The 26,163-nt window shown below is 42.6% G+C and overlaps 1 protein-coding gene across 6 annotated transcripts in view; it reads left to right on the top strand.

Annotated features, from left to right (window-relative positions):
* ALMS1 (ALMS1 centrosome and basal body associated protein) overlaps positions 1–26,163 on the top strand; it is a 129,178-nt gene that overhangs the window by 88,466 nt on the left and 14,549 nt on the right. For 4 of the 6 annotated variants that reach the window (XM_084626539.1, XM_084626543.1, XM_084626541.1 and 1 more), the window contains 7 exons: positions 568–738; positions 5,680–6,869; positions 12,373–12,490; positions 14,217–14,465; positions 15,669–15,913; positions 20,667–20,847; positions 22,289–22,352. In XM_084626539.1, the coding sequence (XP_084482665.1) occupies positions 568–738; positions 5,680–6,869; positions 12,373–12,490; positions 14,217–14,465; positions 15,669–15,913; positions 20,667–20,847; positions 22,289–22,352 (2,218 nt within the window). The remainder of the gene's footprint in view (positions 1–567; positions 739–5,679; positions 6,870–12,372; positions 12,491–14,216; positions 14,466–15,668; positions 15,914–20,666; positions 20,848–22,288; positions 22,353–26,163) is intronic. The other 2 variants (XM_084626542.1, XM_084626540.1) reach the window with 2 other exon arrangements.

The raw sequence follows: 26,163 nt of genomic DNA, 5'->3' as shown, positions 1-26,163 counted from the left end.
AGCAGGAGGGAGTCTGGACCTCTGAGTGTGTGATCTTAACCTCTATGTGCCTGTCTGTAGTAAAATGGGTATAATATTTGCCTACCTCAGAGGGAAGCATCTTTTGATCGTGGGATCAGAGGCGCTATAGAAAAACTAAGCTGCTGGTATTATTTCACTAGAACTATGTTGTTCATTAGTTGAATGCACTACTAATAATGCCTTACTCAGGCAATAAATTAAACTCCCTATGTTAGCTGCCTTTCAGTGATTTGCTGTGATATGAAAGCTCTAGGTCAGTGGTGAGCAACCTGTGGCCCATCAGGGTAATCTGCTCGTGAGCCGCGAGACAGTTTGTTTACATTGACTGTCGGCCGCCCACAGCTCCCAGTGGCCGGGGTTTGCCGTTCCCAGCCAATGGGAGCTGTGGAAAAACAGTGGCTTGCACGTCCCTGCGGCCCACCACTGCTCTAGGTTGTGGCCTGGTTTGGCCTGTTCTTAAAACTGTACCTTCTCTGTGCTGCTTCGCTTTAACCTTTTATTCGTTATCATAAACCTCTGTGACCATGTTGCTTGCTTTATTTATAGGATCAAATGATGCTATTCCTCCAAATTTTCCAGCAAAGGTACTTGGCTCCATGGATGAGAATCCTCTAGACATTGTAGCTATTAAACATAAAGAGGGTGTCTACAGTAAGAGATCTGAGCCTAAGGTAGCCTGGGCAAAAGAAAAAAAGACATCACTGGAAGCTACTACAGGTAATTAGATTATCCAGGTGCATTTTTCTTTTCTATATCTCTTACAGGTATAGCCTTTTATTTTATTTAAAGTGAATTTAGTGATGTTGTATTATACCACCAGGGGTTCGGCTCTGGTTGCTACAGTTTCAGATTTAGAGCCTTTAGGAACACATGAAGACCAAGGATAGTGACCACACATACATTCACAAGTACAGGATCTAATCTGTTTTACAAGTTGCATTAAAGCAATAAGTAAAGTTACAATCACCTATGCATATAGAAATCCTATAACAAACTATGCAATAATTATAACTGTTGTCATACTCACATCCTCAACGATATTCTGCGGGTCTGATGGATGGCTTGCCAATTGATCCACAGGAGAGAGTTGGCTCCTGCTGGAGTTTTCCTATAGGTAACTCATTTTACCCAATCCAGGCACCCTCTCTTATCATGTGATTCTGTCTACACCTAATACTGTGTGCATATGCATGAAGGTGTCAACACTCATTTTCCTTATCTGTATTGTGCCCCCCAAGAATATTGGGGTAACCCATTTTTCATAGGTTGTTTTATTCTCATTAGCATCTACACACAACATCTACCCTGATGTCAGGACATATTTTGGAAGAGAACAGGGTATCAATACCTCATGGTTTTAAACAGTACCTTGCGGTCAATTTTTGTAACACCATCTGTTGGCACATCTTTCTCATGATCCTGTGGCATAGGGTCAGTCTTTGGTCACTTACTTATGTCAAGCACTTCTTAAACATATATGGTCTAGTATGACTAAGCTTAAAATCTTATAGGCCTCGGCCTTCAGCCCTGTTATACTTAGATACCTAATGCATACTTATCACTTCTAAATACTTATCAGTCTTATACTTCTATAATTCTACAACTGAAATCTATTAATTATTTGTAACATAGCATATGAGTTAATCATAACATCATACAGTACAATAATATATGGATAAAATGAACTAATTGGCTACACAGGAGAGTGTGTGGTTAGAGCACAGGACTAGGAGTTGTACTCTCACTGATTTCTCATGATCATGTTATTTGTGTCTCTCTGTCCCTCAGCTCCCCCAATAGCACAATAGATATAATTACAGTTAACAACATGCAAGGGGTGCTGAAGCTCAGTTAAGGTTTAGTAAAATGCTTTGAGGTCATCCAATAAAAGGCACACTTAGTGCAAAGTATTCTCAGTCAGGTGTGGAAAATTATCATGAGGTCGTTGAATAGCAATTTCTTGGCAACTAAAATGTGACAGGATGGCTCCATAGACTCATTAGATCTTTTGTTCATGTCCAGGGATACCTGACATCACATTGCCAGGTACTGATTCATCTCTATAAGTATTGAATATTAATATCTGTTGGGTTTACTGTATCTTTACTCCTTCCCTCTCGTAGCTTGGGTTGGCTGATATTAAAACTAGAAACTGATTTCTAGAGGCAGAAGCTCAAATTTATCATTGCAGCACTCTGCTAGAGGGGACACTGCACCATTGGAAACATTACTCTTTGATGAAATTAAGTGCATTTTTTTATATTGAGATAATGTATGAAGTGTCAATTATCCCATGGCAGTAGCTAAAATTAGTCTTGATTGACATTCCAGATCTTGGTCCTATTTGAGTTGTTGGGAGTTTACCAACAGTACGAGTAGGATCAGGGCTTTCATTGACATCAGTGGAAGCTGCTCCCTCTTATTCCTGGGCAAAATTTGTCCTGTGCTTTTTACTCTAAGTGAAAAAATTGCTGCGTGACTGCCATCTCTACTGCATGCAGATATCCATTCCATTAGGGAAAAAAACGAGGAGTACTTGTGGCACCTTAGAGACTAACATATTTATTTGAGCATAAGCTTTCATGGGCTAAAACCCACTTCATCGGATGCATGCAGTGGAAAATACAGTAGGAAGATATATATATATATATATATACACAGAGAACATGAAAAAATGGGTGTTGCCATACCAACTGTAACAAGACCAATCAATTAAGGTGGACTATTGTCAGCAGGAGAAAAAGAACGTTTGTAGTGATAATCAGGATGGCCCGTTTCCAACAGTTGACAAGACGGTGTGAGTAACAGTAGGGGAAAAAATTAGCATGGGGAGATAGTTTTTACTTTGTGTAATGATCCATCCACTCCCAGTCTCTATTCAAGCCTAATTTAATGGTGTCCAGTTTGCAAATTAATTCCATTTCTGCAGTTTCTCTTTTGGAGTCTGTTTTTGAAGTTTTTGTTGTTGGAGAATTGTGACCTTTAGGTCTGAAATTGAGTGACCAGGGATGTTGAAGTGTTCTCCGACTAGTTTTTGAATGTTATAATTCTTGATGTCTGATTTGTGTCTATTCCATTAGAGTTACACTTAGTGCTCTGTACAGCATTATGAAATACTCTTTGTACCAAACAAGAACTGAAAAAGTTACAATGAGGTAATGTAATTATGTCCACTAATGAGGGATGAGCGCAAAGTGGGTTCTGAATTAAGTGTCTGATTTCTCTGGAGCCCTATTTTTCCTCTTAATATCACATAAACTTGTTAAATGAAGATCTTCAATGCAATGAATGTTTATGGAGTACTTCAGTGTAATTATTGTATTCCTGAGCTAGTAGACAGTCCAACCTGACTGGGATGAGGTCATTCCAGGAGACCAGGCTAGCACATCAGTGGACGTTCCTCTTGATCACTTTCACCTGGGGAGAAATCTTCCTTGAAGCTTTTCTGCTCCTTGAGTGGAGATTGTTTTGAGTTTTAAATATCCACGTGTATGTTGTAGTAAAATATCCTCTCATGTTTACCTTGCTTGTTTGGTAAGCGCATCTGGGAGCTACAGCTCCCATACATTGAATTTGTGTAGTGTTTCCCTTCACTCCTACAACATATCATCCTCTTCCTTAAAAAGAAGTAATAGCTGGCCTCCCAGTCTGTTTTCTGTGTGGTGTTCTTCGTAAAATGCTAGGCTACAGGAGTAAAAAGATGAGATAAGGGAATGACCCTTTCTCTCTTGGGGAAGAACAATACTAGACAAAAAGACCAGTCTTTGAGGAAAGCCAGAAGTAAACCAACCCTGTTCAAACTAATGGTTCTACTTTCAGCAAAACCTGTTAGTCTCCCATTTGGCCACTTCCTTAATCACCTTACAATTATTGTACTAATCCCCACCTTCTCCAGTTGAACTAGTAATTTCCCATGTGGTGCCATATCAAATGTTTTACTGGTTTCAGAGTAGCAGCCGTGTTAGTCTGTATTCACAAAAAGAAAAGGAGTACTTGTGGCACCTTAGAGACTAACCAATTTATATTATTATAAATTTATAAATTGGTTAGTCTCTAAGGTGCCACAAGTACTCCTTTTCTTTTTGCAAATGGTTTACTGAAATCCAGATAGACTACATCTACTGCATTATCCTTGTCTAAAAAATTAGTTATCTTATCAAAGAAAGATATCTAGTCAGTGTGGCATGATCTACCTTTAATACACTCATGTTGCGTTTTATCCCATTTTCCTTTTACTTCCATGTCTTTAATGATTCTTTCCTTTGAACTCTGTTCTAAAGCTTTGCATATCATTGAGGTCAGATCGCTTTCCCCTCCCATTTCCTAAATATAGGCACTATGTTTGCTATCACCAATTATACAGTACCACCCCCACTTCGATAAGTTTATGAAAAATTCTTGCTATCAGACTAACAATTTCATGTGTCAGTTTCCCCTCCTCGACTCCCCCATCTCCCCAGACCCAAGTATATTAAGCTCTTTGAGTTTTGTTTCCGCCCCAGATGTAGTAGTTTCTGTTTCAATATGCTCATTCCCGTTAACCATCCTGCCTTTGCCCCCATGTTCTACATCATCTTCTTATTGAAAACAGGCAAAATAAACATTTAGTTTTGGGGCCACGCTCTTAGATTATCCTTAGTTTCCACTCCAAGCTCACTACACATCATTTTTTTTTCCTTACTCCTTTTTATTTATATGGCTAAAGAATCTTTTACTTTTTGTTTTAATTTACTTTGCAAAGTCTAACTCAGGTTGACTTTTGGCAGTTTTCACTTTAACCCTACATTTTCTGACCTCCAAGATGTAGCTTTCTTTTCTGATCCATCCCCTATTTAATTCCTGTAGGCTCTCTACATACTCATAAATATCCTTTTAGAGATGATTATTCATCCAGTTAAGTCTGGAGCATTTCCTTACAAGCATTTTCTCTTTTGACTTGGGATGCATATTCCTACTGCAGTGCATGCCTACAAAATACATTCATATTAATTAAAATCTCATTTATAATACATTGTGTAGTTATTTGAAAACAGGTCATTCTACATACATCATCTTTTGGTGGGATTTCCTTGCAGCCGTTCTACTTTGGGCTGAGTAATCCCATCAGATTTTACAAGCTAAGACTTGGTCAATACTTCTGTGGGATACCTCCAAGACATATACAGGGTGATACAGGAAGTAGCATCACTTACAAGTGGCATTTTTTTAAGTTAGTAGCATGGCACTATATACTAGGGGTTTCATCCTTTGGAAGAGAGGTAAAACTGAGTTTCTGGCTGCTTGTCATTGAAGATCTTATGGCACTTTTTGAAAGAGTAAATGTTAACCTCAGCATCCTGTCCATATGCCAGTTTGGGAAATTACATACTGCATGTTTAATTCCTCCTGCAGTTTTAATGGGTATGGTATTCCCCTTCATTTCTTAGCCTTAATGTCTGTATAAAACTGCTGTGCACTGTTAATAACTTTCAGATTCCATCCTAGAGGTTGCATTTCAGCATTGTGTGAAGTGACTCATATGTACCTGCAATTGGTAAACTGCTTTGGGAGTCCTGTGGAATGGGAGTTCCCTATTCATAGGAGACTGTTTCTGAAGAAGCCAGTAGCCATCATTTGTGTGTGTGGGGAAGTAAAACAGCAGTTCTCTTTCTGTTTCAGAGTCCGTGAATCATTTGGAATCTGTAAAAACAACTCATTCAGTTTTCAAGACAGCCCAGTTTTACCTTCACCATCCAGTGCCCCTGCAACATGAAAGTTACTTCCTCTCTAATGATGAGCCTTCAGAGGAGTGCACTGATATTGGACACACTGGACCTTCTTCAAGAGATTTCTTCCAAAACTGGAGAGCTGCCAAGAAAGATCAACACTCTTCCTCTGTTTATCCTCAAGAGGGTGAGGAGGATGAATTCTCCCCACTAACTGCAGAAATGGATTATAGCAAGGTTGAGGACTTGAGATTCAATGCATTTTTGGGGAAAGAAGCTTCAGGGAAAGAGCTTGTACAAGAGGACCAAAAGAAGGTCAGAGATTATCTGCTATCAAGCAGCCAAAGGACTGACTTAAGCAGGAGACAGAAGATGGATCTGCCACTAAAACAGAGTACCTATTCCACTGGCAGTTTGGATGAGCTTTGGACTAAGTTTTTAGAGCGTCAAAAGAAGCACCACCTTCATAATCTTAAGATCAGCAATGAGCTGTCCCTAGTGGAACGCCTTGATCGACTGGCCCGAGTCCTCCAGAATCCTGTTAGGCATTCACTAATGCCTACAGAGAATGGCAAGAGCAATATTGGAGAGAAAACTAGGGGAAGAGAGCAGAAGAAAATAAGACATCAGGACAAGAAGGTATATGAAAGTAACCTAGACTCTTATAGAAATGTACTGAACGCTGAAGAAAGATCAGATACCAGTTATGATGAAAAAAGACGAGTTGAGTCTAGACAACAAAGGGCAGGAGAGAGAACTATCAATCACATGAAGAGATTCTTGAAACAAAAATATTTAGATCCTCTGAGTGACACCTCTTTAGAGACTATGCCTACTAAAGACCACGTTGTGGTGACAGATTCTACTGCCTCTGAATCAGACATGGTGACCCAAACAGAGATGGAAACAACTTCTCAGACTGAAGTGAGCAGTTCCATTTCCACCATTGACACTGCCAGGCTGATCAGGGCTTTTGGGCATGAAAGAGTACGCTTGTCACCAAGACTGTCCAAACTGTATTGCACCATCAGTCAGCAGAAAAGTCGCTCTGAAAAGTGGGACAAGGGAAGAAGTAAAGTAGTGGGCTTGAAATATCCTAACATGACTTCTGCTGAGCGACATAAAAAAAGAAGAGATACTCAGGTATGTGATCAGTTAAATCAAGAGGCAACCTAACAGGGTTTTTTTAATAGCTTTGTTGATGCTGTATCATAAACAGAGTGGAAAACATAGTAATCATTCCTTATTTGGAGAATGGTTGATACTGGCCTAGAGAGAGGGTTATTATAGGATAGGCTTCCCTCACCAGTGAGAAAAGTAGCCCACAAAACAAATCAAGTTCTTCTCCCTTTTTCCAGGGCAGCAAAACCAAGTTCTGTTTTCTCTCTTCCCTTGTCAAGGGGCGTCCTTGCCTCTAGGTACACCTTTCTTCCTGGACACAGCATTGCAGGGGTCTTAGCATCTTGTACCCCATGTGGTGGCTACTTTCTCTGACACAGTGACCTCTCCCATTTGGACCTCCAGCCAAGTCATTTAATAGTTCAGTCCTGTTGTGTGGTTTGGCTTCACAAACAAAAGGTCCTTTGCCTCTCCTGGGCTCAACTTAAGTTCTTTCCCCTAGTCAGCTTACTGCCCCCCCCCCACAGGCTTTTCTCTGCTGGGAGTCCAAATACCATTTAAGCTGGCCTTCTACCCCCTCCCCCGTCCCCAAGCTGAGGACTTCTCTACATTCTAGGGCCCCACCACAGGAATTAAGCCTACTTCTATAGCTCTGCTTCCTGGCCCTAGCCACTCCCAAACTACTGGACCTTCTTCCAGATCCTTCCCAGGAAGAGAGAACTCTCTCTAGCTTCTCTCTCTTCGGTCTCTTCCTCTCTATTGAGCTGTCTCAGCTCCTTATACAGCTTAGCTTCACCTCCTCTGGCCAGGAGGCAATTAGTTCATCACTTCCCAGGTATGGAGCATAACTAATTAGGTTCTTTCCCTTATTTTACAGGCAGTGGGGAATTAAGCCCCATCACACCCTGTCATAAATATAAAGGGAAGGGTAAACCCCTTTGAAATCCCTCCTGGCCAGGGGAAAGCTCCTCTCACCTGTAAAGGGTTAAGAAGCTAAAGGTAACCTCGCTGGCACCTGACTAAAATGACCAATGAGGAGACAAGATACTTTCAAAAGCTGGGAGGAGGGAGAGAAACAAAGGGTCTGTGTCAAGGTTCCTCCCCCACTCTGAACTCTAGGGTACAGATGTGGGGACCTGCATGAAAAAACCTCCTAAGCTTATCTTTACCAGCTTAGGTCAAAACTTCCCCAAGGTACAAAATATTCCCCCCGTTGTCCTTGGACTGGCCGCTACCACCACCAAACTAATACTGGTTACTGGGGAAGAGCTGTTTGGACGCGTCTTTCCCCCCAAAATACTTCCCAAAACCTTGTCCAGGAAGTGGGGTGCAAGGTTTTGGGAAGTATTTTGGGGGGAAAGACGCGTCCAAACAGCTCTTCCCCAGTAACCAGTATTAGTTTGGTGGTGGTAGCGGCCAGTCCAAGGACAACGGGGGGAATATTTTGTACCTTGGGGAAGTTTTGACCTAAGCTGGTAAAGATAAGCTTAGGAGGTTTTTTCATGCAGGTCCCCACATCTGTACCCTAGAGTTCAGAGTGGGGGAGGAACCTTGACACAGACCCTTTGTTTCTCTCCCTCCTCCCAGCTTTTGAAAGTATCTTGTCTCCTCATTGGTCATTTTAGTCAGGTGCCAGCGAGGTTACCTTTAGCTTCTTAACCCTTTACAGGTGAGAGGAGCTTTCCCCTGGCCAGGAGGGATTTCAAAGGGGTTTACCCTTCCCTTTATATTTATGACACACCCCTTCGTTCACTTCCTTCCTTTGCTTCCTATTTATGTCTGTCAGAGACCTTGTAGAGCAACAAGCTCCAAATATATCTGCTCTCCAAACACTTAAATATTCCCTGCCTACCTCCATATTTCAGCAGATGAAACTGGGAAAGCAGGGTTGTGGAATTTTTATGCTCTTAAGACTAAGCTCCTTCCATTACAGTTGTCCACTGCTTGGGAGTCATCATTAGTGGAGTATGCATATGTATGTTTGCTTGAAGAAGAAAGGAAAATTACTTAGCTGTACTGTAATTGGAGTTCTTTGAGCATTTGTTGTACATATAGAAATCCCTCAACCTGCTCTCCATCCCCTGTACCTCAGAGTCCTTTACCAACCAGGATTCTGCAGTGGAGAGGAAACAGAGGCAGTTGGTGTGCTCTATCCGTTTATGCACTTGACTAAGGGCGCAAGGGTGCATCGAGCACAAGCGTGTCCACACGGACACTTTTGGCCAAAGATTTAGAACTCAAATGGATGGGATGTGTGCACATCATTAGTAGAATGTACATATGGACAACAGATCTTTAAGAACTCCAGTTACTGTACAGGTAAGTAACTTTCCTTTTTACTTATAGAAACCACTACTCCAAGACAAAGTACTGCACAATATTTAAATTATTATAGAATAAATATGTTGTATAAGAGAGTGGCACCCTTTTTATAATCAGTGTTTATTATATCTGTGTTTTATCTGAGTAATATTGTCAACTCTTCTTCCACAGAACCCTGTTTTGGATAATTTTTTTTATTTATTAATCATTTCAATGCCAATTTTATGCTGAACAGTATACAAACTCTGAACCCTTCCTCAGGGTGTTTGCTATCTAATATAATTTATCTCGTTCCTAAGGCACCCCTCAAAGCTATATCTGGCGCCAGCTGCAAAACCAAGGTTTGCATTAAAGTTGGTCTGAATGGAAATAAGCATGTATATATTCATTGCTGAATGACTGAATATATCTAATCCTTCTTGAATGCTGAAATGCTTGTTTGGATGGGAGGGAAATCACGTTGTTCTGCATATAGAATAAGGATTCTGTTTTCTCAGAATGTATATCTGCATTTTGATTCTGTCCTCTGATACGCAGGTGTGTATCTGCCACATCTGTCTTGTAAAATCTGCCAGAGCAGTAATTGATTTTACAAGATGCAAAGTGATGCATTCTTGTATGTGAGAGAATAAAAACCAGGCCTTTTAAATGTGGTGATTGAAATTATGCATTATGTCGATTTGGTGACAATGAAGGTACAATAGTTCCTGAGCAATAAAATATAGCTCCTGTCGTTCCCATCATATTTAGTATTATGAGTTATAAATAGAATACGGATTACTGTGATAGGTGAGAAAAATCTGTTTCCTAATTAAAAATGAAGCACAACTAACTTCATTGCAACAGCTGTTTGACGCCACATGGTCAGAATTGACGGCTGTAGAAGCATTGTCAATAAGTGCTGTGTTATTTAAGCACCAACATATCCCCATTTAGATAATCCGAATACAAAGCTTGCGTAACTAGGTGCATTATATTCACAGACAAAAGACCCTACATTTTAAAGGGCAATAAGATCATTATACAAACTTACAAAGCCATCTCATTCAATGTTAGGCTCTGTGAGTGCAGCTAGTTCTATTTTTATATTGAACTAGTGCCTGTGCAATCTCCCAGGTACTTAGCTCCTTGTTTCTTATAAATTACTATTTTCTGGATGGGTTTCACCTCAGTAAAGAACACTGATTTTGGGGGGGTACAAAAATGTGGGGGAACTTTCACTGATGCCTTTTTGAAAGTCCTTTGCTTTCTCTCTGGTACTGTAGAACCAGAAATCATTACTGAGCAGCAAGAGAACACATCAGAATTCCAGGCTAGTCCCTTCCCCTAACAGGCTCTGCAGCATTCAGGTACCCTTGGCCCAAAGGGTGGGAATGTGTGACTCACTTTAGAGCAGGGGTTCTAGCAACAAATTTTTTGGTGGCCTCAGAGTGCAGGCACCAACTCTTGCTGGTGGCCACACTGATACTTTTTTTCCTAAAATTATTTATTTTTCCTAAAGTTAATAAAGTAATGTGCACATATACACATCCAAATCCTTGTAATTTATTTATGTAAGGTCTTGGGTTTTTTTTGCAGACTCAGTAATAAAAATAGGTTTCAGAGTAACAGCCGTGTTAGTCTGTATTCGCAAAAAGGAGGAGGACTTGTGGCACCTTAGAGACTAACCAATTTATTTGAGCATAAGCTTTCGTGAGCTACAGATCGGATGCCGATGAAGTGAGCTGTAGCTCACGAAAGCTCATGCTCAAATAAATTGGTTAGTCTCTAAGGTGCCACAAGTCCTCCTTTTCTCTTTGCGAATAATAAAAATGATGCAGTTATCTCTATTCTTTACTGGACCTAACACAATAGAAATACAAATTAGGTGCTGTGCATGTTCTTGTCTTTTTTTTAATATTCTTTTGCTTTTTTGGTAAAAGTGGTTGTCTGTACAATTCTGAAGTAAATTTAAAAATGATTTGACACAATAGAAGTCCAAATAATAATGAAAAACATATGTGGGTGGCTTGGGTCTGGGGAGGGGAGGCATGGCTGTGATTGGCCCGGGGCTCCTCCGGGCAGGTGTGGGGTGGGGGGCTCAGAGCTTTGGCGGGCCCAGAGCTCCTCTGGCTGGGGGGGCTCCTCTGGGCAGGTGTATGTGTTGGGTGTGGGGTGGGGTCTTGGGGCTTCAGCGAGCCCGGGGCTCCTCTGGCCGGATGGAGTGGGAGGGGACGCTTGGGGCTTCTCCCGGCAGGGGCACGTGTGACTTCAGCCGCAGGGGGGGTAGGGGGTCTCGGTACTCCAGCTTCCGGGGGTTGCAGGTGGAACAGTTACAGTTGGGGGCTAGCCTCCCCAAAGGGGGGCTCCACCCACTGCCCATCCGCCTGCCACTCACCTCAGTCCCTCACCTGCCGCTCGCCTCCTCTCACCCCCACACCTGCCGCTCACCTCCTCACTCCCCCCTCGCAGCCAGACCCCCCCCCACCCGCCTCCTCACCCTGCTGCTGGCTTGCTGCTTGCCTCCTTACTCCCCTGCCACTCACCTCGCCACTTGTCTCCTCACCCCCTGAAATGTTAGTACAATAATTATATTCCATTTGATTTTTTTTATAATTGTATGATAAAAATGAAAAAGTCAGCAATTTTTCAGTAATAGTGTGCTGTGACACTTTTTTTTTGTATTTTAATGTCTGATTTTGTAAGCAAGTAGATTTTAAGTCAGATGAAACTTAAGACAAATCAAACTCCTGAAAGAGGTACAGTAGTCTGGAAAGGTTGAGAGCCACTGTGCTAGTGCATGAAGTTAAAGCTTTAAAAAATGTCGTTTCTAAAACAGTGTTTATTTTAAGAAAGCAAACAGTTATATATGTGAATGGATGTGCATTAGGATTTCGTGGCTGATTGTGTTAGTTACTGGTGGCAGAGCTGTTAAAGCATTGCCATTTTCTCACCTGAAAAATTGGCAGAGTGACGCTCCTAGTTCATCAGGTTTGATGCCAGCAATGTACGTCCGTTCTTCCTAAACAAAAGGAAGCCAAGGTTAGCGGAATTGTGTAGAAAGTTGTAGAAAGATGTTTGTAGGCCTGTGCTTGATTGTTAATTGAACCATTTTAAGAACTGAACTTGGGACTCTTGCTCCTTTGCAGCTTGACTCCTCACCCCTGCCCCCATGCTGACTTGAGTCGAATAGAGATTCCCAAGAACCTGTTATGTTTTTTTCTAGATGTCAGACTCTGTTATTTCATCAGATTCTGTTGCTACAATCAACAGTTCCTGTGGACCAAGTTCTGCCCTCGGTAACAAGCGACACATACGGATGTTAAACAAGGGCATCCAAGCAGGTGAGTTTCTTAGGTCCGAACTTCACCTCTGCTTATTCACTTCTGACTTTCATCTCTTCAAAACCATTGTAGAGGGCTGCTTCAGAGTCTAATGCATGTCTTTGCAGACTGGTATGTACACTGGACATTCACTGCCCACAAACTGTACTGCTTAGATGCTTTCACAATAAAGTATTGTGTTAAGATCAGACACTTCCATTTGCTGGCTCCCACTATGCTACTGGCCAATGTCATTGCTCATCTGAGTTCTGCTAACCCAGACCTTTAATCCATCTCAGTATCCAATAAAAAGAACAGGAATACTTGTGGAACCTTAGAGACTAACAAATTTATTAGAGCATAAGCTTTCGTGGGCTACAGCCCACTTCATCGTTGCATCTGATGAAGTGAGCTGTAGCCCATGAAAGCTTATGCTCTAATAAATTTGTTAGTCTCTAAGGTGCCACAAGTACTCCTGTTCTTTCTGCGGATACAGACTAACACGCCTGCTACTCTGAAAAGTATCAAATAAGTGACTTAGCTCTAGCTTCCATGTTATTTTTCTTTTGCAAGAGTTCTAAAGTTCCTGAGGTTCTTTGTCTGTATGTAAGTCACTGAATGTCTTTCTAAGCACTTGCTATTTTATCAGTGTAGTCAGCATGCCAACAGCACCCTTTATCCCTGTTCGCAGTATTGTCCCTTTGAACATCTCTTGTCCTCTGCTTAAGATATGATGTATCCATTGACTGGTATAATTCCTGTGTTCAGGCTCTTCCCCCCTCCCCCCAACGGCAATTTTCAATTACACCATTCCCTGAAAGCAGGCTTGCAAAATCCTCCTTTAAGGGATGAGTGACTGTTTTTGATGGGCAAACAAAATACCTATTTTTCATTATCATTATTTTGTGAGTAAACTTTGCATCTGGGATGGTAAATGTTCATGATATTTTTCCAAGATTTCTTACAGTTTCTTAAGCCTTGGTTAACACCTTCAGTTGTACACATTTTTAGTTCTCCCTTTCATCCCAACTGTTTAAAAATCTTTACAAATAAAATTTAGCATCCGTGGAAAGTGCTGGAGGGATCACCCTGAGCAAAGGATTCTGTTTATCCAGTAAAATGTAAGCAGCACAAGCATATGCTGACTTACCTTTGTGCCTCAACCTGGATACAGGAATCTTCCTCTAGCAGAGAGGTGGTAATTCACTCTCTCATCCCCTTCAGTGCTTGACCTTTGCTGTAACTGCCAACAAGAGAGTTCCAGTTGTGTTAATGGTGTTGTGATGTAGACACCTTTTGCCCTGGGAGCTAGAATGATGGCACTAAACTAACTTCACATGGATCATCATATAGTAACAACCGTTGGTCACTGAACTTGAGCTGGATTTGGAGTGATAACTTAAAAGGCGTGAGTCTGTTTTTACCAACCCTTAGAGTCCTCCAGCCCCATATTTAAGATTACAGTAAAATGGCAAAAAACTCTGACAAAACCTGCACAAGTACCACCTTCTGAATCACTAACACCACATTCTGCAGCTTGTAGATCCTCGGAAGTCTTCTATCAATCTTCTGGTCTGGTTCAACCCAGCTTAGTTTATGAGATCTGACATGGTTAGAATACACGGGGGTATGGCAGTAGGCCACTTACTTAGTTTGAAGGACCAGGGAGGGCTTTCCAACATCTTAGCTTATTGAGTCACTGCTGCTCCCGAGTAATGTGTTCCTTTTTCTTTCTTTTGAACTACAGGAGATTTGGAGATTGTGAACAGTGCAACTAAGAAAAACACTCGAGATGTTGGTATGACTTTCCCCACCCCAAGATCTAGCCAAGTGAGGCCACAGAAACCCTCAAGTTGTGCCGATGGTGGGTTTGGGCAGTTGGATGGTGGGTTTTCAGACTTTCAAAACCCACCAGGCAAGGGGAAACTGAAGGGACAGCCCGGCAATTTTCTCATGGACAAAAAGACAGGAAGCAACAGGCCACAGCTACCACAAGGTCAGACCCAGTATTGCACCTTTGTGAATGGGGAAGTGCTCACATTTCACATCAGCCAGCATATATTATCAGTACACAATGTATATATTCATGAGATCTCTAGCTGGCCCTGTAAGAACAGTTTCTAACAATGGCACAATTATATTTTTTTAAAAGGCAATGGAATCACTAACTTTTATCAAGTGTTTATAGTTGATTATTTTTAGTGCCCCGAAGTGTTAGAGCTCACAATCTAAATTTCAGGCATGATATATCAAATGATGATGACAAATATAGGGAGTGAATGTGGCAAGAAAAGACAAATCAAGTATATGCTCACATGGATACTTTGTTTAGGCATGTGAACATCTTAGCATTTCTGTGAAGCTGCATATATTAAAATGATAATATTCAGTATTTCATAACTTTACTGATTCATTTATTGAGGGCTTCATGGAATAAGTGAGTTTTCAGGTGAAGAGAAGGTCATAATGTTGGAAGGAAGTGTTCTTGTCTCCCTCTTCAGCTGTGGTTGTATCTTGGGGAAGGACAGGGTCCAGCCTCCTAATTTGAATTTCCCATCAACACTCAGCTGCCTGGCTGCTGAAATGTTCTAAAATATGTTAGTTTCCATCCCTTGATGCAATTTTTTATCATCTTTTGGTTAGGAACAGATAATCCTACTCATCACAGACTTGTATATGCTTCACTTGAAAACTTCTAAAGGGTATCTTCTAGTTGTATTTAAATTCCAGAAGGCTATAAATTCAGGAGGGCCTAGCACGTGAACATAATGGCGTTGGAAGATGAAAAGCATGTGCCCTCAGAAACATCTTTAAGAGCCATAGGACTTTTTGGGATTACAGGTGCTTTAGAAATGTGAAATTATTAGTAATTGAGGGTATAAGTAAAGAGAAATTTCTTAGCTGAGCCATTTCAAAGAGTGTTTTATCCCTGTTCGTTGATAGAGACTCGAGGACTTTCTCTAGTGTTTGGTAAATGCAGTTGTTTGAAACAGCCCTGGTGTTAACATGAATAGTCTAATTGAAATCAGTGGAACTATTGACGTGAGCAAGGACTGTAGGATCAGGCCTCTAATTGTGTTTAGTGACACTATGTATACATAGACGCTCAAAGGGAGATGGAAAATGAGAAATTGTATATTCTTCAAAATAAATTTTTCTCTAATTTTTCCTTTTTGGCTCTAAAAAATATTTTCAATAGGAGTTTCCTGGTTTGTTCCTGCTGAGGATTTAAAGTCCGACTCTAGGAAGGAGAACAAATCTAGCTCCTTTTCTGGTCCAGGTCCATCCTGGTTTGAGCCACTGACCAACACAAAGCCATGGAGAGATCCACTCCGAGAGAGGAACTGGCAAAAGCAGCAAGGCAGCATCAAGATTCAACCGGTAGTCCCAGTAAGAGATGTTGAGAACAAGCCCCCAAGACTATTTGTGAAAATGACGTTGCAGGTAAGAACACTCCACTGTAGAGGTTCTTGTTTTACTGTAAGTTTTGGAGGAGAGAGGTGAAAAGATGGAGAAGATTAAGCCATGTTTAGGTGCTCATAGAAACAAAACTTGTGGCCCTGATTTTCACCACTTTGCTTTCACTGCTGTAGGTAGTCAACAACACAATCTATAATACAACACTATTGCTGTTTTTGAAAAAAGGATTGGATAATTGTATATATTTTATAACACCTATGCCTATACAAGCTAAAATAATCAGGATGATCAAATCTCATGTTGTTGGGCTTCAGAAGGAATGTAGCAGCAGCAGTAGCAAGTTGGTTTTTTAATTGCTGCCCTGCAGAAGTATCCATGGATGCTTAGTAATAAAGATTAAAGAGCGTGATACATTTCAAACAGTGAATACAATAAAAACAGGGAACTTACCTGTGAAATGGAAACTAAAATGTGGATTTCAAGTACCCATGCAGCAAATTATATAGACACTCAAGGCCAAGTGTGAAAAATACAGTTTTATGGTGATGATCAAAAGTGAGGAGGGTTGAACAGAAGTTGATGTCAAGGGGCAGTGAGTTTCACACCTACTTCAGCAAGGGCATAATCGCCTGCTGCCTTGAGATACAGGAGTAGAGCAGAGTGAAGGCAGTTGTGTCAGCACAAGCAGACATCAGGAAGAAGTTCAAGGAAGGTGTCTCAGATGCAGCCAAGTCATACTACTCATTGGCTTTGCATATTGAAAGCTTCTTATTACCACTAAACCTTGGGGTTAAAATGGAAGTGAAATGCTGAGACCCCATTTAAAAACTTTCCTTAGAAGCCAACATAATGTGGACACTAATCATAGAATCATAGAATATCAGGGTTGGAAGGGACCCCAGAAGGTCATCTAGTCCAACCCCCTGCTCAAAGCAGGACCAATTCCCAGTTAAATCATCCCAGCCAGGGCTTTGTCAAGCCTGACCTTAAAAACCTCTAAGGAAGGAGATTCTACCACCTCCCTAGGTAACGCATTCCAGTGTTTCACCACCCTCTTAGTGAAAAAGTTTTTCCTAATATCCAATCTAAACCTCCCCCACTGCAACTTGAGACCATTACTCCTCGTTCTGTCATCTGCTACCATTGAGAACAGTCTAGAGCCATCCTCTTTGGAACCCCCTTTCAGGTAGTTGAAAGCAGCTATCAAATCCCCCCTCATTCTTCTCTTCTGCAGGCTAAACAATCCCAGCTCCCTCAGCCTCTCCTCATAACTCATGTGTTCCAGTCCCCTAATCATTTTTGTTGCCCTTCGCTGGACTCTCTCCAATTTATCCACATCCTTCTTGAAGTGTGGGGCCCAAAACTGGACACAGTACTCCAGATGAGGCCTCACCAATGTCGAATAGAGGGGAACGATCACGTCCCTCGATCTGCTCGCTATGCCCCTACTTATACATCCCAAAATGCCATTGGCCTTCTTGGCAACAAGGGCACACTGCTGACTCATATCCAGCTTCTCGTCCACTGTCACCCCTAGGTCCTTTTCCGCAGAACTGCTGCCTAGCCATTCGGTCCCTAGTCTGTAGCTGTGCATTGGGTTCTTCCGTCCTAAGTGCAGGACCCTGCACTTATCCTTATTGAACCTCATCAGATTCCTTTTGGCCCAATCTTCCAATTGGTCTAGGTCCTTCTGTATCCTATCCCTCCCCTCCAGCGTATCTACCACTCCTCCCAGTTTAGTATCATCCGCAAATTTGCTGAGAGTGCAATCCACACCATCCTCCAGATCATTTATGAAGATATTGAATAAAACCGGCCCCAGGACCGACCCTTGGGGCACTCCACTTGATACCGGCTGCCAACTAGACATGGAGCCATTGATCACTACCCGTTGAGCCCGACAATTTAGCCAGCTTTCTACCCACCTTATAGTGCATTCATCCAGCCCATACTTCCTTAACTTGCTGACAAGAATACTATGGGAGACCGTGTCGAAAGCTTTGCTAAAGTCAAGAAACAATACATCCACTGCTTTCCCTTCATCCACAGAACCAGTAATCTCATCATAAAAGGCGATTAGATTAGTCAGGCATGACCTTTCCTTGGTGAATCCATGCTGGCTGTTCCTGATCACTTTCCTCTCATGCAAGTGCTTCAGGATTGATTCTTTGAGGACCTGCTCCATGATTTTTCCAGGGACTGAGGTGAGGCTGACTGGCCTGTAGTTCCCAGGATCTTCCTTCTTCCCTTTTTTAAAGATTGGCACTACATTAGCCTTTTTCCAGTCATCCGGGACTTCCCCGGTTCGCCACGAGTTTTCAAAGATAATGGCCAGTGGCTCTGCAATCACAGCCGCCAATTCCTTCAGCACTCTCGGATGCAACTCGTCCGGCCCCATGGACTTGTGCACGTCCAGCTTTTCTAAATAGTCCCTAACCGCCTCTATCTCCACAGAGGGCTGGCCATCTCTTCCGCATTTTGTGATGCCCAGCGCAGCAGTCTGGGAGCTGACCTTGTTAGTGAAAACAGAGGCAAAAAAAGCATTGAGTACATTAGCTTTTTCCACATCCTCTGTCACTAGGTTGCCTCCCTCATTCAGTAAGGGGCCCACACATTCCTTGGCTTTCTTCTTGTTGCCAACATACCTGAAGAAACCCTTCTTGTTACTCTTGACATCTCTGTCTAGCTGCAGCTCCAGGTGCGATTTGGCCCTCCTGATAACATTCCTACATGCCCGAGCAATATTTTTATACTCTTCCCTGGTCATATGTCCAACCTTCCACTTCTTGTAAGCTTCTTTTTTATGTTTAAGATCCGCTAGGATTTCACCATTAAGCCAAGTTGGTCGCCTGCCATATTTACTATTCTTTCGACTCATCGGGATGGTTTGTCCCTGTAACCTCAACAGGGATTCCTTGAAATACAGCCAGCTCTCCTGGACTCCTTTCCCCTTCAAGTTAGTCCCCCAGGGGATCCTGGCCATCCGTTCCCTGAGGGAGTCGAAGTCTGCTTTCCTGAAGTCCAGGGTCCGTATCCTGCTGCTTACCTTTGTTCCCTGCGTCAGGATCCTGAACTCAACCAACTCATGGTCACTGCCTCCCAGATTCCCATCCACTTTTGCTTCCCCCACTAATTCTACCCGGTTTGTGAGCAGCAGGTCAAGAAAAGCACCCCCCCTAGTTGGCTCCTCTAGCACTTGCGCCAGGAAATTGTCCCCTACGCTTTCCAAAAACTTCCTGGATTGTCTATGCACCGCTGTATTGCTCTCCCAGCAGATATCAGGAAAATTAAAGTCACCCATGAGAATCAGGGCATGCGATCTAGTAGCTTCCGTGAGCTGCCGGAAGAAAGCCTCATCCACCTCATCCCCCTGGTCCGGTGGTCTATAGCAGACTCCCACCACTACATCACTCTTGTTGCACACACTTCTAAACTTAATCCAGAGACACTCAGGTTTTTCTGCAGTTTCGTACCGGAGCTCTGAGCAGTCATACCTGCTCCCTTACATACAGTGCTACTCCCCCACCTTTTCTGCCCTGCCTGTCCTTCCTGAACAGTTTATAACCATCCATGACAGTACTCCAGTCATATGAGTTATCCCACCAAGTCTCTGTTATTCCGATCACGTCATAGTTCCTTGACATCACCAGGACCTCCAGTTCTCCCTGCTTGTTTCCAAGGCTTTGTGCATTTGTATATAAGCACTTGAGATAACCTGTTGATCGCCCCTCATTGCCAGTATGAGGCAGGAGCCCTCCCCTCACAGACATTCCTGCCTGTGCTCCTCCCGGTATCCCGCTTTCCCACTTACCTCAGGGCTTTGGTCTCCTTCCCCCGGTGAACCTAGTTTAAAGCCCTCCTCACTAGGTTAGCCAGCCTGCTGGCAAAGATGCTCTTCCCTCTCTTCGTAAGATGGAGCCCGTCTCTACCCAGCACTCCTCCTTCATGGAACACCATCCCATGGTCAAAGAAACCAAAGCCTTCTCTCCGACACCATCTGCGTAGCCATTCGTTGACTTCCACGATTCGACGCTCCCTACCTAGGCCTTTTCCTTCCACGGGGAGGATGGACGAGAACACCACTTGCGCCTCCAACTCCTTTATTCTTCTTCCTAGAGCCACATAGTCCGCAGTGATCCGCTCAAGGTCATTCTTGGCAGTATCATTGGTGCCCACGTGGAGAAGCAGGAAGGGGTAGCGATCCGAGGGCTTGATGAGTCTCGGCAGTCTCTCCGTCACATCACGAATCTTAGCCCCTGGCAAGCAGCAGACTTCTCGGTTTTCCCGGTCAGGGCGGCAGATAGATGACTCAGTCCCCCGGAGGAGAGAGAGAGCATATGCTATTTATAATGAATTATATTTAAATAGCATAATGAACATATGCTATTTAAAAAGATAGCTATAATGGACTTTAGTTTTATTTTGATGGAGGTGTCTAATTCTGTGGTTAACAGTATCTTGTCCTGTGTGTGTGGCTGCCTGATCTTTGGCCTGCTTGTTTAAACTGAAGTTTACATTCTTTTTGCAAATTATTTCAGCTACTCTTTTCCTCAGCCAGTTAGCTTTCACGTTGTTTAAAACCAAAGTATTTGCTAACAAGATCCCCAGAGAATTGCTCAGCATTATGGATGCAGCATTCTGTGCCATGTGAGGATGACTCTCTGAAAGGAATGCATGCCATGGTTCACTCATGGGGTTAGATATTTTGATCATCCCCTCCCAGGTTGGAGGAACGTCCTGAAACTACTTTTCTCTGAGGGTTTTTTCACCTTCTTAGGAGGCTCTTGCATTGCACCGCCCTGATTTCATCTCCCGCTCTGGGGAACGTGTGAAGCGCCTGAAGCTCATCATGGAAGAAAGGAAGCTACAGAGTGTGTTGCAGAGTGAGCGAGAGGAGCTGTTCAATCCCCCTGAGAAGAAGGATTATAAGAATGCTAGTTACCTGCTCTATAACAGAGGTGCCTCATGTTTATGCCTTTTCATGCTCTATAGGAAATACTGAATGTACGCTGTTTGCCTACAGAGCATTATTCTAAGTGTACATATTTCTAATTAGATTCTTTAACATTCTTATTCATTTTATATAAATTCATTTTATATATGCATTCTTATAATAGGATAGTTATCCATTTTATATGAATAATGAGATTGTGATGGGTTGGGTCACAGAAACCCCCTTGGGACTGCCAACTGATGTGCTGAGACTACCTCTGAGCCTGTTTTCCCTGGCAGCTTGGGACTTCAGTACCCTGTCTTGTTGAGCCAGACATACTAGCCTGTTGCAAACACGGACCCAGGTCTGAACCATGTCCCCCAAAAGCTACAGGCTTAACAGAAAACAGCTTAAGAAGTGTTCCTGTCTCCAGCACCCAGATACCCAGTTCCCAATGGGGTCCAAACCCCAAATAAATCCATTTTACTCTGTATAAAGCTTATACAGGGTAAACTCATAAATGTCTGCCCTTTATAACACTGATAGAGAGAGATGCACAGCTGTTTGCTCCCCCAGGTGTTAATACTTGCTCTGAGTTAGTTAATAAGCAAAAAGTGATTTTATTAAATATAAAAAGTAGGATTTAAGTGGTTCCAAGTAATAACAGGCAGAACAAAGTAAATTACCAAGCAAAAGAAAACAAAAACATGCAAGTCGAAGCCAAATACAGTGAGAAACTGATTACAGATGAAACCTCACCCTCAGAGATGTTCCAGAAAGCTTCTTTCACAGACTAGACTCCTTTCTAGTCTGGGCCCAATCCTTTCCCCGGTACAGTCTTTGTTCCAGCTCAGGTGGTAGCTAGGGGATTTCTCATGATTGCAGCTCCCTTTGTTCTGTTCCACCCCCTTATATATCTTTTGCACAAGGTGGGAATCCTTTGTCCCTCTCTGGGTTCACACCCCTCCTCCTAAATGGAAAAGCACCAGGTAAAAGATGGATTTCAGTTCAGGTGACATGATCACATGTCACTGTAAGATTTCATTGCCCACTTGCCAGCACACATGTATACAGGAAGACTTACAAGTAAACAGAGCCATTTACAACCAATTGTCCTGGTTAATGGGAGCCATCAAGATTCCAAGCCACCATTAATAACCCCCACTTTGCATAATTACAATAGGACCTCAGAGTTATATTTCATATTTCTAGTTTCAGATACAAGAATGATACATTTATACAAATTGGATGACCACACTCAGTAGATTATAGGCTTTGTAATGATACCTTACAAGAGACCTTTTGCATGAAGCATATTCCAGTTATATTATCTTCACACTCATTAGCATATTTCCATAAAATCATATAGAGTGCATTAGAACAGTTCTCTGATCTAAACAAACTTGTTCACTGTTTTTGTAAGCTTTAAAGTTTTATCAGGCTCAAAACTTTGCCTTTCCATTTAGACTGCCCGGTTAAACAGAAGAGAAGGACCATTCTAAAAGGTGAAATGGTTCAGAGATCAAAACGGTAAGGCTAAGAAAGACTTATTTCAAATAGACTGTAAATCAGGTGACCTCAATGGGGTGGTGAGAATAGATAAATCACTCTTGTAAGTGAAGGTTTTGGACGTTTGGGAAACATCAGGTGGTTTAGGTACAAAATGGAAGGTTTTCTGTCAGAAGGTGAGCATGACTTGTTATTAATAGAAGTTTCCATGGTTTTTTTTAATTTTGGGAAATTTGTTTCTTTTAGCTACCTCTGAACATTTCACTGCAATGTTTGCAAGTCAAACGTTGCAGAATTGTGTAGGTGAGCACTACAACTGAAATGGTCTAGGAACATAAGCCTTTGGTCAGTGAATAGCCTAGCCATTGGACAAACTGAGTGAAATGCAAAAAGTAATCAAGCACCACAAATAGTGAAAAGTAAATCAGAGTTCTTCGTCGAGTAGTGTCCCTATGGGTGCTCCACTTTAGGTGTCTGTGTGTGGAGATTTTTGGTAGCAGTGTCCAGTTGAGTCCGTGCATGTGCTCTCCCTCCCTCGTGGTCTGCCTTGAGGCTATTTAGCACTGCACGGACGAACGCCCCTCACTTCCTTCTCTACCACCTTTGGCCTCTGACAGAACGAGCAGTTGTTCCTTCCTTATGTGTGTCATGAGCATATGTAGTGTTTGTTTTGTTACCTTTGTTCTCCCTAAAAGTACTCAGGCTAGTGTGTTTTGTTTTTATTTTATTTTATTCCTTTGGTTTAAAAATAAAAGAGAAAAAGGAAAAGAACTTCACTTTCCTTCCCTGTCTGGGGGCATTCTCCCCTCTCCCCGGGCATCTAGTAGATTCATAATTATTTTCTTTTTCAGTTAAAAAAAACCCACACACCTGAAGAGGAAGCTGCCTCTGCAGCACACTTCTCCTCATCTCTCCCAGATGAGACTCTGCTGCCCACCCCTCATCACTAGATGAAGATTTAAGAACTTTCTGGATCTTACCAAGAGGGTGGCAGACAAGCTGCAGATTCCCTTACAGGAGGTGGCAGATACACATCACAAGTTGGTGGAAATTCTGCACGCTACCTTCTCATCTAGAACTGTCCTCCCAATTAATGAGCTGATTTTAGATCCTACCAAAATCATCTGGCAGAGCAAGCCTCCACTGCACCAACCCGCAACAGTGTGTAAACAAAAACAACCCTACATCTCTACCATCTTTGTTTTCAACATCTGCAACCCAACTTCATCATAGTGGATGTGGTTAATTCATGAAGCAAGCAACATAATACCAAGTCAACTCCATGTGATCAGGCTTCGCAAGATGTCGTATTCATCGACAGCATTACTGTTTAGAGTCATAAATTACCAAACTTTCATGGCTAAAACAATTTTGTTAATCTTGGGAAACCCAGGATGTTTCTGAAACATTACTGGAAACACAAAAAGAACAGATTCAGACCATTCTTAGAGAAGGTCAGTTAATAGCCAGACCGGTCCTAGAGACATGACCAGATGTAGGCGTTACAGAGCCTGCCCAGTCTCCATGACAGTGGTACTGAGGTGGGTTGTGGGGTGTTTTTTCTTTTTGTTCGCTACACCTCTCTAGATTGCCCAAAGAGCTACAGACTTCCAATTTGAAGGGCCAAACTCTTTGCGGAGAAGACAGATTTTCTCTCCACATCCTGAAGGATTCTTGGACCGCACTACACTGTGGAAAAGAGGAGAAGATATACCTCTCAACCAGACCACAGATCACAATCTTCTCAATACTCACCATCTCTGTGCTGTTATAAGCCACAGTGTAAGAGGCCCAGGGCTCAAAAGTGAGAACAGTCTGCACCCCAGTTCATGACCTCTCAAACTGCCTCTTATAAGCACTTCGATGAGCTGGTCAGGGGCCTGAACAATGATACCTTACAGCATCAGCTGCCATCTATACACCTGTCACTCCACTCAGAAGTCACCGTACCTTACTTCACAGCAGTTAGGACCAGCTCTAGAGCAAAGAGATTGATTTCTAGCCCTGAACCTACAGGGTGCCTACTTCCATATCTCAATACAACCATCATACAGGAGATTTCCTATTGCTTACCTTTGGGACAGGATCATTATAGGTACAGACTGCTCCACACAGGGTAGTCTCCAAGGTTCACTTCATTGTGGTGGTATACTAACCCTGGTACAGTGACTCGACTTTATCAGCACCAACCTGATGCAGTACAAGCGAGAACGCTCCTCTCACTACCCACATTCACCACCCTGGGACACATGTCTCCCTAATATGCTGGGGAGCTCACCTACACAGCAACAAGGTTCAGGACAAATGGCCTTCCACAGAAATGACCTTCCATATCACTCTTTTGGGACTAGGGGCTGTCAGGAGTGCTTGTGCGCAAGCTTTGTCTTTCATCAAAAACAACACACAAAGGTTATGATGGACTTAATGTGACCTGTATGTTTTGTATAAACTGCCAAGGAGCTGCCAGATCTCCCTCCCTCTGTAAGACAGCATTCAAACTTTGGAATTGATGCACCCATCACAATGTGCTCATCTTAGCTGTCTGTCTACAAGGGATACAGAATGGGATAACCAACAGTCTCAGTTGGAATTTTCTCACGAGAATGAGTGTATACTGAATTCACAGGTGCTTCAAGATATAGCCACCCTTTGGGGAAACATTCACTGGCAGTTGCCCTCATCTTCCCAGCGGTCAGGGCCCACTTGTATGTCTTTTCCCAGTTTCCTACCCTGTCCCAAGATTCTGTTGAAAATTCAAAGAAACAAAGCGAGAGTTATTGTGATTGCCCCTCTTGACTAAGACAAGTCTGGCTGCCTTACCTGATGCAGATGGCAATATGCCCTCCTGTTCCTCTGATGTCAGCCCATTCCTCACCTGCTCTCTCAAAACAATGGGCTGACCCTTCATCCCAGCCCATGGGTCCTCTGTCTCCAGGCTTGGATCTTTCTTCGTTCCAAGGCTAAGAAACAGAATGCTCTGACAAGCTGAAACACATGTTGCAACACAACCACAAGTTGACCACTCCACATACCTATCTACAAAATGGAAACGACTCCAAGTTGGTACCATTCGAAGCGGACAGACCCAACCTCATCTTTCCTCCCTCTGATTTTGAACTATATTTTAAACTCACTCAGGTCCCTTAAGGTACATCTCATGGTGAAAATGGCTTCCCACTTGGAGTTTGCTCAACCACTAATGCGTAGACTCTTTAAGGGCATTGGGACTCTCTTCCCCCATGTGACACCACTCGCTCCAGCCTGGGACTTTAATCTAGTTCTCAGGGCTTGGACTAGACCTCCCTCCGAGTCCAAAGCAACTTGTTCTCTCTTACAGCTGTCCATGACGACTGCATTTCTAATTGCCATCACCTCAGCTAGGCACATAGGAGAAATAGCGGCCCTGATGGCACACCCATCATTCACGGCCTTTGTCTTTAAAAAAATAAAAAATAATAATAATAATAATAATAAATAATAACTGTAAGGCCATATCCCAAGTTTCTCCCTACTTTTTCTGCACTTTCCATATGAATCAACAGCTCCATCTCCCTGTTTTTTTTCCCAAAACCACATTGTGACAACTGGGAGACAATTGTGCATATGGTAGATATTAGAAGGACATTAGCATTCTACTTGGACAGGACTAAGGACTTCAGGAAATCCCCTAAACTCTTCCTTTCGTCCACAGAAAGATCCAAAAGCTCTGTGATTTCTCCTCAAAGACTATCCAAATGGGTCTCTAGTTGCATTAATCACTTAGCAAGGGTGCAACTTGCTTCTGTCCATATGCACTCCATGAGATCAGTTCCTACCTCAATCACATTCCATA

This window comes from Lepidochelys olivacea (assembly GCF_965140295.1).
Source record: "Lepidochelys olivacea isolate rLepOli2 genome assembly, chromosome: 4".
NCBI classification, from domain to species: Eukaryota; Metazoa; Chordata; order Testudines; family Cheloniidae; genus Lepidochelys; species Lepidochelys olivacea.
This window is presented reverse-complemented; position numbering and strand designations above follow the sequence as displayed.